At 32.6% G+C, this 15,997-nt stretch overlaps 3 protein-coding genes across 3 annotated transcripts; 1 reads left to right on the top strand and 2 right to left on the bottom strand.

Annotated features, from left to right (window-relative positions):
• Positions 1 to 423: 423 nt before the first annotated feature.
• On the bottom strand, positions 424 to 3,099 carry LOC106641029 (lipid droplet-regulating VLDL assembly factor AUP1-like). Its single transcript, XM_014355244.2, has 3 exons — positions 2,515 to 3,099; positions 971 to 1,881; positions 424 to 883 (listed from the first exon to the last, which is right to left on the bottom strand). The coding sequence occupies exons 1-3, from the start codon at positions 2,553 to 2,555 to the stop codon at positions 645 to 647; spliced, it is 1,191 nt and encodes a 396-aa protein (XP_014210730.2). The 5' UTR covers positions 2,556 to 3,099; the 3' UTR covers positions 424 to 644.
• Positions 2,795 to 7,785, top strand: Mtmr6 (Myotubularin related protein 6). Its single transcript, XM_014355937.2, has 14 exons — positions 2,795 to 2,838; positions 3,894 to 4,146; positions 4,216 to 4,329; positions 4,412 to 4,574; positions 4,654 to 4,811; positions 4,903 to 5,031; positions 5,118 to 5,252; positions 5,355 to 5,487; positions 5,581 to 5,807; positions 5,881 to 6,131; positions 6,207 to 6,347; positions 6,421 to 6,547; positions 6,618 to 6,878; positions 6,950 to 7,785. Exons 2-14 carry the CDS (start codon positions 4,114 to 4,116, stop codon positions 7,082 to 7,084), a joined length of 2,007 nt encoding a protein of 668 aa, XP_014211423.2. The 5' UTR covers positions 2,795 to 2,838; positions 3,894 to 4,113; the 3' UTR covers positions 7,085 to 7,785.
• Positions 7,068 to 15,657, bottom strand: LOC106641487 (E3 ubiquitin-protein ligase TRIM33). The gene is made up of 13 exons (XM_089589787.1): positions 15,014 to 15,657; positions 13,583 to 14,414; positions 13,107 to 13,342; positions 12,755 to 13,026; positions 12,535 to 12,645; positions 12,082 to 12,389; positions 11,462 to 11,988; positions 10,418 to 10,948; positions 9,894 to 10,215; positions 9,496 to 9,634; positions 9,221 to 9,410; positions 8,904 to 9,056; positions 7,068 to 8,824 (listed from the first exon to the last, which is right to left on the bottom strand). Exons 2-13 carry the CDS (start codon positions 13,935 to 13,937, stop codon positions 8,654 to 8,656), a joined length of 3,315 nt encoding a protein of 1,104 aa, XP_089445913.1. The 5' UTR covers positions 13,938 to 14,414; positions 15,014 to 15,657; the 3' UTR covers positions 7,068 to 8,653.
• Positions 15,658 to 15,997: the final 340 nt, after the last annotated feature.

The raw sequence follows: 15,997 nt of genomic DNA, 5'->3' as shown, positions 1-15,997 counted from the left end.
AAAAATAAAGAGGGAAATAATTTTGGTTTACGAGGGAACAAACAGCAACAAAAAAAAAGTTGCATACAGATAGCTTCCTTACATTTTAATAGCTTTAAATTCTTAAGCTTTTTTTAACCTGGGTAAATTTAAAATCACTCAATCTCTAAAATTTTTACCTTTGAAAATTAGTTTTTATAAATTTAGTAGTATTTAACCATGATTTTATTTTTATATATTTTAATAAAAATTCACTTTTTTGTTGAATGCAAAAAAAAGTGGATTATTTTTGTGCTAACAGGATTGCAACATTTTCGAGTGAACTGTTACAGCGTATTATAATTATACACAAATATCATCTGGCAATATAACTTTTAATATAAATATAACTTTTTTTTATATGAACCTCGAAAGTATTATTAAGTGGTAATTATTACTATAAAATTTTCAAAATCTTAACTTTATTAGATAATTACGACACAACACTTAAACATTTTTTAAAAAAGAAAGATGATTTCTTATATTTTTAATTGATACAGTGTTTATAAAAACAAAGTAACGTTTAATCATAAATTTACAAACATAGAATCATTTTTAAAACAAGTTAATTACATTTAATAACTTATAATACACTTGTTCTCAAACTTTCCCATATATAAACTCTGTCAACAGTCTTTTAAACCATGTTTCTTAATATATTTTTCTCTTGCTTCTGCAATCATTTTTGCTTTCCTTTCCTGGAAAGTTAATGCTGTTGTACTGGTGATACTTGTCATAGGTGTTGATACCAAAGGCTTACTCCTTGAACTGCTGGATGAAGCCGTAGTAGGCGCCGGTTCGGGCGTATAAGTAACAATACCGTCCAAAATATTGGTAATTGTAACGTCAACATTTCTAGTTTTTACTACAAAATGAAAATTGATTAGTATCAATGGAGGCGTTTGAAATATTCAAATGAAGTGTTAAAAAAGATTTATGATTTGTTGCTTACATAGATCTCTAAGAATAACGTTGTGCGGGACCAATGGAAGCACTTCACTGACTTGTCTCGCCATCCTTTGCATTTCAATGCTGGCAACAATTTGCGAGCTTGACACACTTTGATTCTGAGGACCCCTGTTTTGTAATTTTTCTATAACATAACGTTTTTCGTACTCTGTTTTGTCGGAAACTGTATGCTGACTAGTCTCAATTTTCAGAGAATCAGCGATTTCCTTTTCCACATCTCTAACAAGAACATCAGCATCCGTATTTCGTTTGATTTTTAAAAATTTCACTGTAAAAATAGTGTAAGGAGCAAACATAAACCACATGACGTCGGTCCACCAGGTTGAGGCGATAGAGGTGAGCTGTATGTCGACGAATTCTGGCCTCTTAGCTTGCAAGACAATAGGCTGAATAGTCGACTCGATAGTAAATGGCCATGTGTTGAACTTTAGCAGAGCCTTGTGACTATTGGTCGCACTGAACTCTGGTTGCAGAGCAATATTGATCTTAGAGTTGGCTAGAAACTGCTTGATCTCGGTGACAAGGTTGTCTTTGCTGCTCATGTCCATTTTTTGGAGACCCAAAGCGTTACTCAGTGAATCTGGAAGGTTTGATAGGCTCGGTGTCACCGTATTTGCAGCTGTGGCCAGGACAAAGTCATCCAAGGCAGATATGTTGTTGGCGATGACGATGCGCGCCTGCTCATCTCGCTTTTCACTGTCTTGGTTGACTTTAACAATGATACCAAAGACGAAGGCGAGGCCACGATTTAAAATCGATCGCAAGCTTTGACAGTCTGGTAATATTGTCGCTAACAGCCAGAGATGCAGACAAACTAATAGTCTAAGTATCACGAGCAACAATCCAACAGGTGTGTAAATCAGTACTGATACCAGTTTCCATCCAGTGGGAAACCTAAAAAGTACGCATAAAAACATCAGTCTGATGTATCTCAATTATTATTTATTACTTTATTTCTCTTTTTATTTAACAAGAATATACTTCAACTTCAAAGAAAATAACTCTTAATGGCATCATCAAAAATGTATAAATCATTGGAATCAAAATGAAACGTCAAATAGAACAATTGTAATTATGAAGTTGTAGAATATACAACAAAAACAAAATCTTTAATTTTCATTTAATATGCAAGCAAGTTTCATGTCGATAACAAACATGCATATACACGTGTGTACATCAAATAGACGTGAACTTGCGAAAGTGTTGAGAAGAGCAGTTTCAAGGACAAGCTTTGACTTTTTTTCGGAAATCTGCCAATTCACCACCTAAGAATAATGGCGTTGGAGGTATATAAACAGTCCAAGTCAACAGCAGATTTAAATATACGAAATCTAAATAGGCTTGAATGCAAAAACACCTAAATTATTTTTCAGCTCTCTTTCTATAAGTACTTCAGTAATAACAATAATTGCTGCTGTTGCTTTCTGTTTTCCGTAGTAATTATTTCTGCTGTTGCTTATACAGAATCTGACGTCACCCTTCAACTTATGTATTTGCAATGATACTTGGATGATTCTTTTGACTCACCTGCTCTCGTTCAACAGCTCCTTGATTTCAATTTGTGACATTTCTCACGTAAAACATCTGTTACGCTGCAGGAAGCCGTACGGTAGAGATTCACGAAGTGAACGCCACTGGAGAAGGGGGTGGGAAGTCCTCTCCTATAATATTTTCCCAGCAGGAGGCTAGTCACAGCAGTACTTGCACTTGCACTAGCCCGTACGATACACACACTAGGAGCTAGGACTAGGACAGACAATTACTGCATTACCACAATTAAAAATATATATATAGCAGCGAAAGACGACACTTTTCTTAGGAATCTGTGATTCACAAAATATAACTAAGTAGGTAAGTACTAAATTTGCTTCCGTGAGAGAGAGCGACGCTCACAGAGAGCGTGTGTGTGTTAAAAGAAAACGATACAAATAGTTTTGACACTTTGACCAATCAGAGGACGGCTTTAACCTTGCATCGACTGTAATTAATTATTGCAAAATATTGTAATTAGTTCGATTTTATTGAACTACATAAATAGAATCTCTATACTTTTGGAGGTCGATTTTGTGGTAAAAGATAAATTGTATACTTGCCACAAATAGCACAGACAATGTCAACTTTTTATCTTCTACATATAAAATTAGTTGCGGCTAGTTTATTATCAATTACATCATACATGGCTCTACTGTAAGTATATATATATAGTAATAATTATTTGGATCAGCGCCATCTAGCGTTGCGGATTTCTGAACTCTGAACTGACTGAACTAAAAAGTGGCCCTAAAATTCTCAAGGAGAGCTTTAAGCATTATAAACCAGCCGCAACTTAGTTGAAGTATAAATAAATAGAAGGTCGATATTCAGGTAGAAGATACATTGCAAACTTGCCGCATATAGCACAGACAACGTTAAATTTTTATTTCGTATCTACAAAATTAGTTGCGGCTGGTTTATAATTGAATAAATGGCTCTAGGGCCTAAACTGCATAAAGCTCTCCTTCAGAATTTTAGGAGCCACTTTTCGCGAAAAATGAAAACCGCTAGATGGCGCTGATCCTAATAATTATTACTACTTATTAGCAGAGCCATGTAATTAATTATAAACCAGCCGCAAATAATCTCATATATATAAAATAAAAAGTTAAGATTGTCTGTGCTGTTTGCGGCAAGTGTACAATTTATCTTTTACCCGAAAATCGACCTCCTATAATCTCTTTCCCACGTAACGATGTAACAATTATAAGCTGTATATACTTAAGTAAATTAAATGAAATAGAAACCGTCTTTGCAATAATTGCAACTTATTGTGTGCGCGCTTTCGTACACTCGACAGTCGACACTCGTTAACTCGTACGTGTTTTTGTGCACTCATGCCACTCATACTTGTATTTTATCTTTTTATGCAGATGTCGTGACGTCGTGAGTGCGTGACCGGGCTTCATCCGTTCCGTGTACTATGATAATATGATGTCAATGTGTTTGGCGCTTGTTGCTGACAAATGCTGAGTTGTGAGTTGTGAGTTGCTGACTGTTCTGTTTTGTGTAATGTGTACGCACACAGCTTAATAATTTGTCGAATCGGACGTCAAAAAAATATTGTTTTAATTATAAAATCAAACAAGTGAAATGAATATTTCAGATGTGATGAAAATCCAAAAGGTTAATACTTTCTATTTACAAAACAATCCTGATAATATTTAATAGTAATTTATTTCATTAATTTCTTAGGTTGAAAATGTGTTAATGTTGGATAAGTATGGCGTTAAACATACACTAGGAACATTTTATTTAACCGAGACACATTTTATTTTTACGAAACCTAATGGAAAGAAAAAAATATGGGTAAATATTGCTAATTTACTTTCTACCATGTTTATTATGTACACACTTGTATGTAATACATATACAACTATGCACACTGTAGGTTTTAAATTCTCATGTTGCTAGTGCTGAAAAATTACCATTACTAACAAGTGGTTCTCCACTGTGTATCAAGTGTAAACATTTTTTTGTCGTCACATTTGTTATTCCAAAAGAAAGGGATTGTCATGAGGTCTACTTGACATTGATAAAGTTATCTTCACCAAGTACTCAATTTTTAATACAAAAATTTTTAATCTTACAAAGATCTACATTATACTTAAAGTAAATAATTTTCATTATTAGCTAGAACAGAAGATTTGTACTGTTTTGACTTCAAAGGTAATAACGAAGGCCTTATACAAGAAATGGGCTGGAATTTTTTCAGTCTTCAAGACGAATTCCAAAGACAAGGTGTTCCTAATGATGAATGGTCGCTATCTTATCTCAATGTTAATTATGAGGTTTCTATAAATAAATAACATACATTTTCATAACATTTTTCTGACAAAAATTTTCAAATGTTATTTATATGTGTAAATTCTTTTTTTTCAGCTGTGTGAATCGTATCCAAAATATTTATATGTTCCCAGTTCATGTAGTAATACTGTATTAATGGGAAGTGCAAAATTTCGTAGTAAAGGCAGGTTACCAGTATTAACTTATTTACATAATAGTAATAAGGTACATTTTGTAACAGATTAATTTAAAACAATATCAGCTCTTTTGAAATTATCAGTTTCAATTAATAAAACTTAAAATCATTTCAGGCTTCTATCTGCAGATGTAGTCAACCATTATCAGGTTTCAATGCACGATGTATAAAAGATGAACAAATGCTTTATAATTTGCTCTGCACAAATCCTGATTCAAAATATTTATGTGTAGTTGACACAAGGCCCAGGGTAAGTCATTCGAAATCATTCAAAAACTTACATGTGTTTTAAAACTGTAATTATTCATGAAAAGCTGTAGAAAAATTAATATATATTTTTACAATTTTTTAGATTAATGCAATGGCCAATCGCGCTGCTGGAAAAGGTTACGAAAACGAAAATTTTTATGACAATATAAAATTTCAGTTTTTCGGGATCGAAAATATTCACGTTATGAGATCCAGTTTAAATAAATTATTAGAACGTATGTCACAATTCGCAATTAAAATAGAAGTCCGATAAACGTCTTATGATTTCATTTATCCAGAGCACGAAATTTGTTCATTTATATTTGCAGTACAAAAAAGTACCTCAATGAGTTCATTTCTCAGTGGCCTTGAAAGCAGTGGCTGGTTAAAGCATATTCGCGCAATATTGGAAACATCATGGTTCATTGCCCGTAATGTTGTTAATGGAATCAGTGTTGTTGTACACTGCAGCGACGGATGGGACAGGACAGCCCAAGTTTGTTCTTTAGCTGCTTTAATGCTCGATCCATTTTACAGGACTATTCATGGTTTCCAAGTAGGAGGAACATTGCGAAAATTATTCTTTTAAAAATGTAATTGCATGAATTTTGATATACTTACATTCTCAGGTCTTAATAGAAAAAGACTGGCTTGCTTTTGGACATAAATTTAATGACCGATGTGGTTACGTGACTGCTGATAGCAAAGAGCTTGCCCCAATATTCACTCAATTTATTGATGCTACTTATCAATTATCACAACAGTACCCGTTTATGTTTCAATTTAATGAACAATACTTGATTACGTTACACGATCATGTACAAAGCTGTCAGTATGGAACCTTCATTGGTAATTGCGAAAAAGACCGGCAATTTTATAAGTGAGTCACGAAATTTCAATGATTTTCATAATAAATGTTTTTGTAGTAATGTTTTGATGAAATCGTTTATGTTAGAGTTTCTGATAGGACTTATTCACTTTGGGGTTACATATCTCAACACATAAACGAGTTTATAAATCCTTTGTATTCAAATAAACAGTCCAAAGAAGCAAGTAATCAAATACTTAAACCAAAACTTTTACCACAAAATATCGTGTAAGTGTATCTTTTTCTTTACTTAGACATAGAAAATAATGTAACATGACAAAAATGTATATCTTTAATCTAGATTATGGAGAGGTCTTTACCTGCGATTTGAAAATGGTGTTCATCCCAGGGAATCTTATGAAGATTTACTCTCAACTATTAATAGTCATGTTAATTCAATAGAAGATCACATAAAATTTCTCACAAAGGTCTGTATAAATTTAAAATTTAAAAATTAAAAAAAAAAATTTTATTCCAATACGATGTATTTATTCACAGAAAATTAACGCAGTAGAAGCTCTTACACCAAATAAAACCGATAAGTCATCTCTCAGCAAACAGAAATTAAACAATGATTATTCAAAAGAAAATACTTTCAAGGAACTTATAACCAGCTTTGCAAGAGATCCGAACAATAAAAGTAAAACAGAAATCCAGCAACTAGTTGCAGAATTAAATTCAGTTTCATTGGAATGGAAGTCATCGAAAAATCGAGTTGAATGTAAATGTGCTACCACGTTTGATGCTTTTAATAAACAGGTAAGCATAACAATATTTTTCTAATGTAAACATTAATTTTCAATGATTGATCACAAAATGTAATGTTTTAGTACCATTGTTGGTCTTGTGGAAATGTTATGTGCCAGCGTTGCATTCGTATCAATATGCTTTCTGGATATTCAACAGAAAGGGCAGTTCCAATTTGTAAATTCTGTTCTCAAAAATATGTGACAGTGACACAATAACCCTTTATTGAATCTCGTAAATACAAAAATGTTTATTTTGCGTTGAAGCAGCTGTACCTAATTTTATGAAACTAGATAAATTAAGATGTATATTTTGTGTTATGAAGGCGATTAATTTACCATTTTTACATTGTACACAAGCGAGACTCCTACAACGTTGAAAATTATCGCACTATTTATATATCATTGCTAGTACTTTAGCCAAGCTCTCTGACACCATATGTCACTTAAGAATATACATTATTTTTCAAACATAAACCATTTTTTTCGTAAGAAAATAAGAGGTCTGTAGTTCCATTAAGACATTTAGAAAAATAAAATAGGTTGACGCTATGGACTTAATGTGCAGGCTTCTAATTGCTGAAGTCGTTTTAATGTTAAAAATTAATTTTATTTTCTTACATAACGATATTAAATGAAAATTTTTTTCTAAAATTGGCAATGTTTTTGATCGCTTCAAACTCTCATGTGCTCTTTCACTCTCACATTCTGGTCGAGAAACTACAGAAAACTTTTTGTAAAGTTACTCAAACTTACTTTTTGTCGGTCCGAGTGACAGTGTCATATTGTTCCTATAGTTTTTTTTTTTTATAAAGTTTGAAATTTCAAAGATAGTAACTTTGTTTTTAAAAGTATATTTAATTAGTAAGCCTTTGCATCTGATTAGAGTCGTTATAAGTTGCAAGTTTGTGATAATCATTATAAAAGAAAATAAAAACCGTACATGTAAAAAGAAAGTATTTACAAATAAATTTCATTTATCAAATGGAGAAGTAAGTAACTAATAAATGTAGAAACAAGTTTATTGAAAAAATTGTTGTTATAATTATTTTTTAAACTATGTATAAACAAATAACTAACAATTTTAATCCATAAATTGCCATAAAAGCAATCCTACAGTTTAGTTTTGTAAAATTCACTAGTGATTAGCAGAACGGGAATATATCTAATCATTGTATCGTGTATATTATTTAGACAAAATATTTTTTAATATCATAATTAAAATATCAAGATTCATATTTTGATCATGATTAAGAGTTTAACAGTTACATAAATCAAACATTGCAATACCTTGATTGCAAAATCTATTCAATAGATTTTATATCATTAAACAGTGTTAATTTGAAATATCTACACAAAGTGTTGGTTTTTAAAGATTTAAAAATTATTAATATTGTATTTAAAATTTTTATCAATTTGACAATTGTCAAATTTTGATTGGACTACACTCTATTTACTTCCAATTGCTCAATTACTCATATAACTGATTTTATGAAATAGTAGTGAAAAAATAATTCTATTTCACCAATAAAACTTCCACATTATATTCATTATAATATACGAAATAAATATTTGCATTGAACTTAAAACATATAATTAGAAATCGTTCAAGCAAAATTCCAATGATTATACGATATAAAATTACGTTCAGCGAAAATAAGTATTTTTATCGACGTGTTTACATAATATACAAGGTTTAAAAATTTTATGTCAAGTTCTTGCACGTATAAAAAATTGTTCAAATCGTTTATCTTACAATACCCTTAAAATACACCATAGCGAACTCTATTAATCATTAATAATACGTCTGTACTTTCTATTTGGTGGAAATACCTCTTCATCTTCTTCTTCTGCGGTAATACATGAATTATCGTAAACATAGTTAGGTATCCATTTAATCAGTAGTTTTTCGAAAAAGTCTTCCAAACTTTTAGCTCCCTGGTAAACTTGTGAGTCCGGCTTAAACGACAATAGAATGTTTAATTTTTTTAAGTCTATTAAATCGAAATCAGAAACATTAATGAAATTTAATATTTACAAGATTAAACGTGAAAGCATTTTTGAACATCAATCTAATGTCAGCCAATACTTGTTTTAAATTTGTGTAATGATTTTCATTTTCTTGATTCAGTTTATCACGTATAACATCGAGAGCTATTGGTTTTTTGATGATTCGATGATATTCAATGATCTGAGAACAAGAATTCAATATAAAATCAGAGAACGTATTATTACTAGCATAATAATAATAATAATAATAATAATAATAATAATAATAATAATAATATTTGTAAAGTATTTTACAGTTATTCAAGACTCAAAATACAAGTTGGAAAATTTTAAAAACTGTTATACCTCTGGCGACACAACTTCTCTAAAAGGTAAACTTTGTTCATGTTGGCAATATAATTCTAAAACTATCCTTTGAGCTATTCTTAAGTCTCGAGCACTCATTTGATCAGTGTCTTCTTTTTTTTCTTCTGGAGAATCCTCTGAACAGTCAAGTACATTAGTACATAACATACATTGCCATGTTTCGCTTTCACTATAAAGGAACAAACATTTTTATGAAAACGAATTTAAATTTGAGTTAATTTTTTTTCAAGTTGTATAAAAATGTTTTTATTTACTGTGGAAAAGATTTCAAGTTTGGAATGTGGCAGTATAAATGGAAGACCTTAGGACACTTATCACAACAAAGGACAGCATCTCCTCCATCCATACACACTGCACACCAATCTTCATTTGGATCATCTTTAGATAAGGACGCTGATACCAGAAAATTATACATAATGTTAAAATTTTGAGAAATTACTTTTTTTTTCTTTCTTTAAATTTTTACATTACGTCTAAAAAAACAAAATTACAATTTTTAACACTTTTTGAAAAAGAATTTATAGTCACATTAATAATAATAACAATAATAATAATAATAATAATAATAATAATAATAATAATAATAATAATGCATTTCATTGAAAAAGTTTTTTTAGATAAAATAAAATTATCATAAAAATAAGTAATTAACCAGAAGAATTGTCGGTCATGGCATTAATTCCTTCATCAGTAGAACTATCCACTTGAGTTGAGTCTAATTGGCTTTTTTGACTTTCAGGAATTACCATTATACCATTGCTGTCTAATTTTGCAATGGTGCGCATCAAATCATTCAGTGATTTTTGACAAAATTTATCCAAGCTTTTTTGAGTTTCATCAGTCTTTTCATGTGGAGCTGGACTTGGTGTTTTCGGCATTGAAGAGCTCACTGTATGGCTGACTGTTGTTGAACTTTGACAGACTGGCACACTTTTGGTATTTATAGGTGGACTAGCGATACTGTTATTACTTTTCTACATAAGTCAAATTATAAGGATAAGTCATAATGTATACAACTACTTACTTAAACTGTCAATTCAAATTATGATCAAAATAATCCCTACGCAAATTATTTAAAAAATTTGGTTGTTTTTGATAAAAATTCGTGCTCTAATTTTTATTGTACAAAATAGGAAAAAAAAAAAAAAAAAAAAAAAAAAAGTGTGTAATATTTACCCCTTGAAGAGCAGAGGAGAGAGCAGATTGACTTTTAAGCGTAATTTTGTAATCGTTAACTGGCGCGGTTGAAAGCATTTGCTGTTGCTGTACGGGATTTTTTACTGGATACGAAGAAGGCACACTGCTAGAATTAAGATTTTGAGGAATGTGCCAACGTGCAGATTGTTGTATCATCTGTGGCTGGGAGTGCAACTGGTGAGATGGCTGTTGATAAACGTTGAGCATTACTGCCTGATGAGGCTGACTTGGCTGACGTATCTGCATTCCAGCCAATAAAGAAGTGCCTGCCGGATAAGCATTTTGTGCCGAACTCAAAGTTCTTTGAGGACTGTTAACAGGATACCTGTACCTAGGGGGAAATCTGTACTGCATTGCATTACTTGGCCTGTACGCCGGAGGATTATGCGCAAGCAATCCACGCAAACTTGGATTTTGATTAATTTGTGTATCTGCTACGGCGCCTGCTGTAGTTACATGTAATTGTTGTTGCTGCTGTTGTTGTGAGTGAGGATGAGTTGATGAAGTTACCTAAACAAAATATAATAGCTATAAATATGTATTTTATTATAATTTGCGTGTCCATTAAGTTAAAGATTTTTTGACTTATTTTTGTTTACAATTCCAGATAAACATTTGCAAAAATCGTTAAACTAAACAGTGTTTGATGAATTGCTAATATAATATATAAAAATAATCAAAAAACTCAATAATAAATGTATATTTATTTATTGTTGTTATCTTACATTACATTTGAAAAATAATTTATACTATTAGAGTCTTTCATCTAGATGAAAATTTGATTTTATTGCAACATGAGTTTTGTTAACTTAATAACGGTAGCTCTATAAATAACATGACTTTTTTCGTTTTTACAATGATTGACAAGTCGTGACGTAGGTATTAGTAATTTTAAGTAAGCTAGTAGAAAAAGAAAAAATAATAATAATGCATATCTGGATGATGTGAACAATGATAACCTTTAGCATACATGATATCAATTACTTTAAGTTGTAAATGTTCACTGATTCATTGCCAGTATACCTGTTGATGACAGTTGCCAAGTCCGGTCCTTTGCGCCATTAGGATTTGTTGTTGTTGTTGTTGTTGTTGTTGTTGTTGTTGTTGTTGTTGCTGCTGCTGTTGCTGTTGTGGTGGTGGTGGTGGTATACGTCCATTGTAATTAGTACTATAAGTCGGCATTAGTGGCGGTAAAGGATGTTGTTGCATACTGTGTGTATTGTAATGCTGCATATAATTTGATGTCTGAGTTTGTAATTGTTGCTGATTAGCTATATGTTGATTTTGCATTGCAAGTTGCTGATGAGATGTTATAGGAATGTTCATAGCTTGATTCATGTAAGTCATATTATTAGAAGGCTGAGTAGGAACTAAAGAAACTGCCTGAGGTGTTGTCAAGTTATCTAAAACTACGCCCATTGAAGAGTTATTCAATTGTTTATGTTCCAATGTCTCATTTAGTGGTGTTAATGATCTATTTGGTTCTGACGGAGGAGTAACTGAAGGATAAACTCTTCCATCAACTACAATACCTCCAATCGATGATATAACTGTAAAAAAGATTTTTAATATTTTTAACAATTTTTCATAAGATTTACAAAATTTTATTTTTTAAATTTACTCTAATTTGCCATTTAACGCACCTTTTACGAGATCTGGAACTTTATCTACATTCAAGTGAATTCTAACAGGAATATCAGGATTAGGAATATCTGCTCTCTGGTTCTTAATTCTTAGTAAGTGATTTGTCACTGTTTTTTTATTGTAAAGCAGTTCCATATCTGTGCCTGCATCTAATGCATAGTTCACAAAATCCATACAATGATCAGTCAATTTTGATAATTGATCCAAAGCAACTTTCTTTTCATTCAAGGTGTTTTGTTTTTGATCACACACCTCACTCAGTCTCTTAATTAACTCTTTTCCTCTTGAACTAATTGCATTTGTCAATCTAAAAATTAAATGTTTATTTTTAAAAGAGCTTACGTCATAAGTTTTCTGATTTTAGTAAATTCATTTAATAATTCATTTATTAGTATGTTCCGATAGTAATAAATAAATTCGTTTATTTATAATAATTAGAAGTAATAACTTACTGAACAACCATTTTCGTTATGTCCTCCACAAGTATTTTTTTCTTATCAGATATTAATCTTTGACGTTCTTTAATCACACCCATGGCAGTGTTTAATAACTCTCTTTTACGGCTATTGAGAAATTAAAATTAATACATTTGTTATCATTAATTCTTATTGATTTTATGATAGTTGTTAGAAACTGTATAGCATTAATAAATGTGCATGCAAGTAAATTTACCTGACATCAGTCAATAAAGATTTTATGGAAGTTTTTGTTTCCACGGCGATTTCATGAATAAATTTGTATTTATGTTCCCTGTGATCACTTAGTTGACAATCTCTGCATGTCAACCGATCGCAAGTTTGACAAAACAACGATAACGGCTCATGTGTATGAATCATGCAAAAAAGATAAATAGATAGTTCCTTCTTAGCATTTTCTGCATTGCCTGATCCCTCGTTCAAAGGTTTTATAGTATGAGCTTGTGTTATTTTCAAGCTACTGTGCGCCTACATAAACGAATCTTATTAGATTGTATCTCTTGAAAATAATTTGCAGGTAATAGTTAAAAAGCAATTAAAGTTCGTACCTTGACACATTCTTGACATATTATTAAATCACATTCAACACACCAGTTGGTTGCTTTTGAGTTTGATGTACAGTTCAAACACTTTCTTTCCTCCTCAACAAGCGTAGGCACATCTTCATAGCTAGCATTGGCATTACTGTCTTCTTCAAGGAACTTGGAAAAAAATCGATTTTCTATCAAATTTTCCGGTTGGCTTATAATATTACAAGCTTGGCACAAAATAGTGTTGTTTTCAACTATGAAAGAAAAAACAGAAACACATGAACATCATAAAATAAAACAGTATCAACATAAACTGTTAGTACAAACTGTGAGAAAAAAAGTATAGGCATGTATGAAAGAGAGAAAATTAACCAGGGTGTGTAAGCGTGAAAGCGAGGAAAGGATAGGAAAGAAATTAAGATCATAAGTGAGAGAGAGAGAGAGAGAGAGATATGAAAGTACGAGGAAGTACAAAGACGATAAAAACTACTGACCTACGAGGTCGGCGTCAACGGAGGTATTTTGCTGCTCGCTGAGCTTGGCATTGATGCAGGCGGTACAGGCTGCGTGAAGGCACTCGAGCAGCTTGGGCTTGTCCTCGGCGACGAAGCTCTTGGTGCAAAGCACACATTTTGAGAGGCTGCTTTTAATCTCCGAGCGCTGTGCATGCTCAGTCGTGAAGCACTCGGCTGTCACGTTTTCGTCCTCGTCCATGGGCACGGCGGGAGCTGCCTGTTGCTTCTCGAGCGCTGAATCTTTCACGGCATCCACCTGCAGCTGCTGAGTGGCCTCGCCGGCTGATGCTGCTGCTGCCATGGCTGTCTCGCTGAGCGCGGCGACGGACTCCATGTCCCACTATATATATTATATATGGGGGCTACATATACACGAGTATGTATATGTGTACATATATATTAATTATATATATGAGTGTGTGTATGTGTGTGCACAGTGCACGTAATGTGAATTTAATATATACAATATATATGTATACAATTTATATTGCTTTAAAATTTAAGGCTTCTGCTAGTCGCTAGTGTGTGCTATATCCTCTATATATATATGTATATATACTGTTTAATTACAATCACTGTTACTGTTGTCTGTCTGCAGTTGCTGCACTTGCGATCGCGATCTTTTAGCAACTTCCTCTGGCAGTTCGATCGTCTTGACCTCCACCTTTGATAATAGCAGTTAGTCCGGTTTCAGTATAGTTATAAGTATAGGTTGTAGGCTTGAGTGTAGATACTTAATGACAACGGGAATTGCGACACCAGTGTTCGATTGCTCACTTTTTTATTAAATATTGAAGGCGGCAATACATAGCTGTAATAATACACGTGTGTAAGTTGAATTTCGTTTTAATGGTCAAGACGTAAATATTTATATTGCCAAGACTGTAAATATAGATATACCGACTGTAGGAATTTGCTCGGAGGTGCTCCGATGAGCTCGAAGCAAAACGCGTGTTTTGGGGCAAAGTTCGGAGGAGCTCCAAGGAGCTCCGAGCTGCTCCAAGCTAAGCCCCAAACGAACCTTAAGTCATTGAATAATTAATAAAAAATTGTTCGAATGTAAGTAATTATCGAAAACATGTCATAGATTTTACTATATGTACTGAGTGAGATTAATATTTATTAAAGTAGACATGTAGGAGAGGGTGGGTTTATTTGAAAACGCATGATTTTGGAATGGTTGTTACAGATGTAATTCTAAATCTGAGTGGGATACGACTATAGTTAAAAAATAAATGTAAAAATGGATATATTCCACCCAACAATACGATTAGAGTAGTTTGAAAAAAAAAAAAAAATTACACGTTCTTTCATCACTTTACTTGTGCATACACAAATGGTGTACAATTGTTTGCAAAGTTAAAGTGGAGAGGATGCAATGAATATATATATATATTATTTTGTTATTACCGTGTGACACTACAACAGCAGCATGTGGTTAGATTGAACACTCACTGCACGGCCTCGTGCCTCAGGGCCAAAAGACAGTACACATCAGAGCAGTCATCAGCAAATAAGTATTACAGTAATCGAAATTTTCACTTTTCACAAGTTGTTTTTGTTGATGATGATGCAAAATATAAATGTAGGCGTGTGCAAGGAGTAACCAGTAAACACTTTCGATGGTCCAATGGAAAGTATTAATTATAAATTTTTTAACTAATGAGCTCGTTAATAAACATAAACAATGCACGATTTCACTCTACACCCTCACTATTCGACAGCAGACCAAGCGCCGCCGCATTCGCACTCGCGATAACTTGCGAATCTCTCGCGGCTACCTACTAATATTTCCTTTCATTTTGCTAAAAAATGGCGGCACAGTAGAACAGTAGACGTCGTAGACGACGAAACAACACTAGAAAATGAAATACTTATAAGTGCCTATGAATATGAAAGCAGAATGAAAGGAAGCGCCGAGTTCTTCCAGGTTCTTCGTCAACAGGTCAACTTTGGATTTAGATCATCTGATCATCACTATATCGTCAGCGCCCGCGTGTGCACTGTGCCGTCAATACCACCGTCGCATGTCGTCAGTCGTCACACTGCCACCCAGCCAACCAGAATGCAAGATATCTAGACGAACCCACGACTGCACAAGTTGTAAATTCGTTGTGAAAGGGGGTAAAAAAAAGCGATCTAAGAGCCCATGGTGAGAGAAATGTGAAAAATTTTAGGACTTATAAGGACTAATACCATTGTTGATTACGCGTTATTGAGATTTTTCAACATTTTGAATCACCGAAGGTAAATATAATTATTATCATGATAAACTTATGGTTCACAGCTTTTTGATTGAAATGATGTTGAATGTAATCTTTTATCATACAAATGGTAATTAATAAAAAACAAAGCTAGTGGAGATGTCACTTACTGTCACCTTACGTCATACCC

This window comes from Copidosoma floridanum, unplaced genomic scaffold (genome assembly GCF_036245765.1).
Source record: "Copidosoma floridanum isolate Cflo_tuat_1 unplaced genomic scaffold, Cflo_Japanese_pri ptg000009l, whole genome shotgun sequence".
Taxonomy (NCBI): domain Eukaryota; kingdom Metazoa; phylum Arthropoda; class Insecta; order Hymenoptera; family Encyrtidae; genus Copidosoma; species Copidosoma floridanum.
Note: the sequence above shows the minus strand (reverse complement) of the source record. Positions and strands in the feature narration are given on the sequence as shown.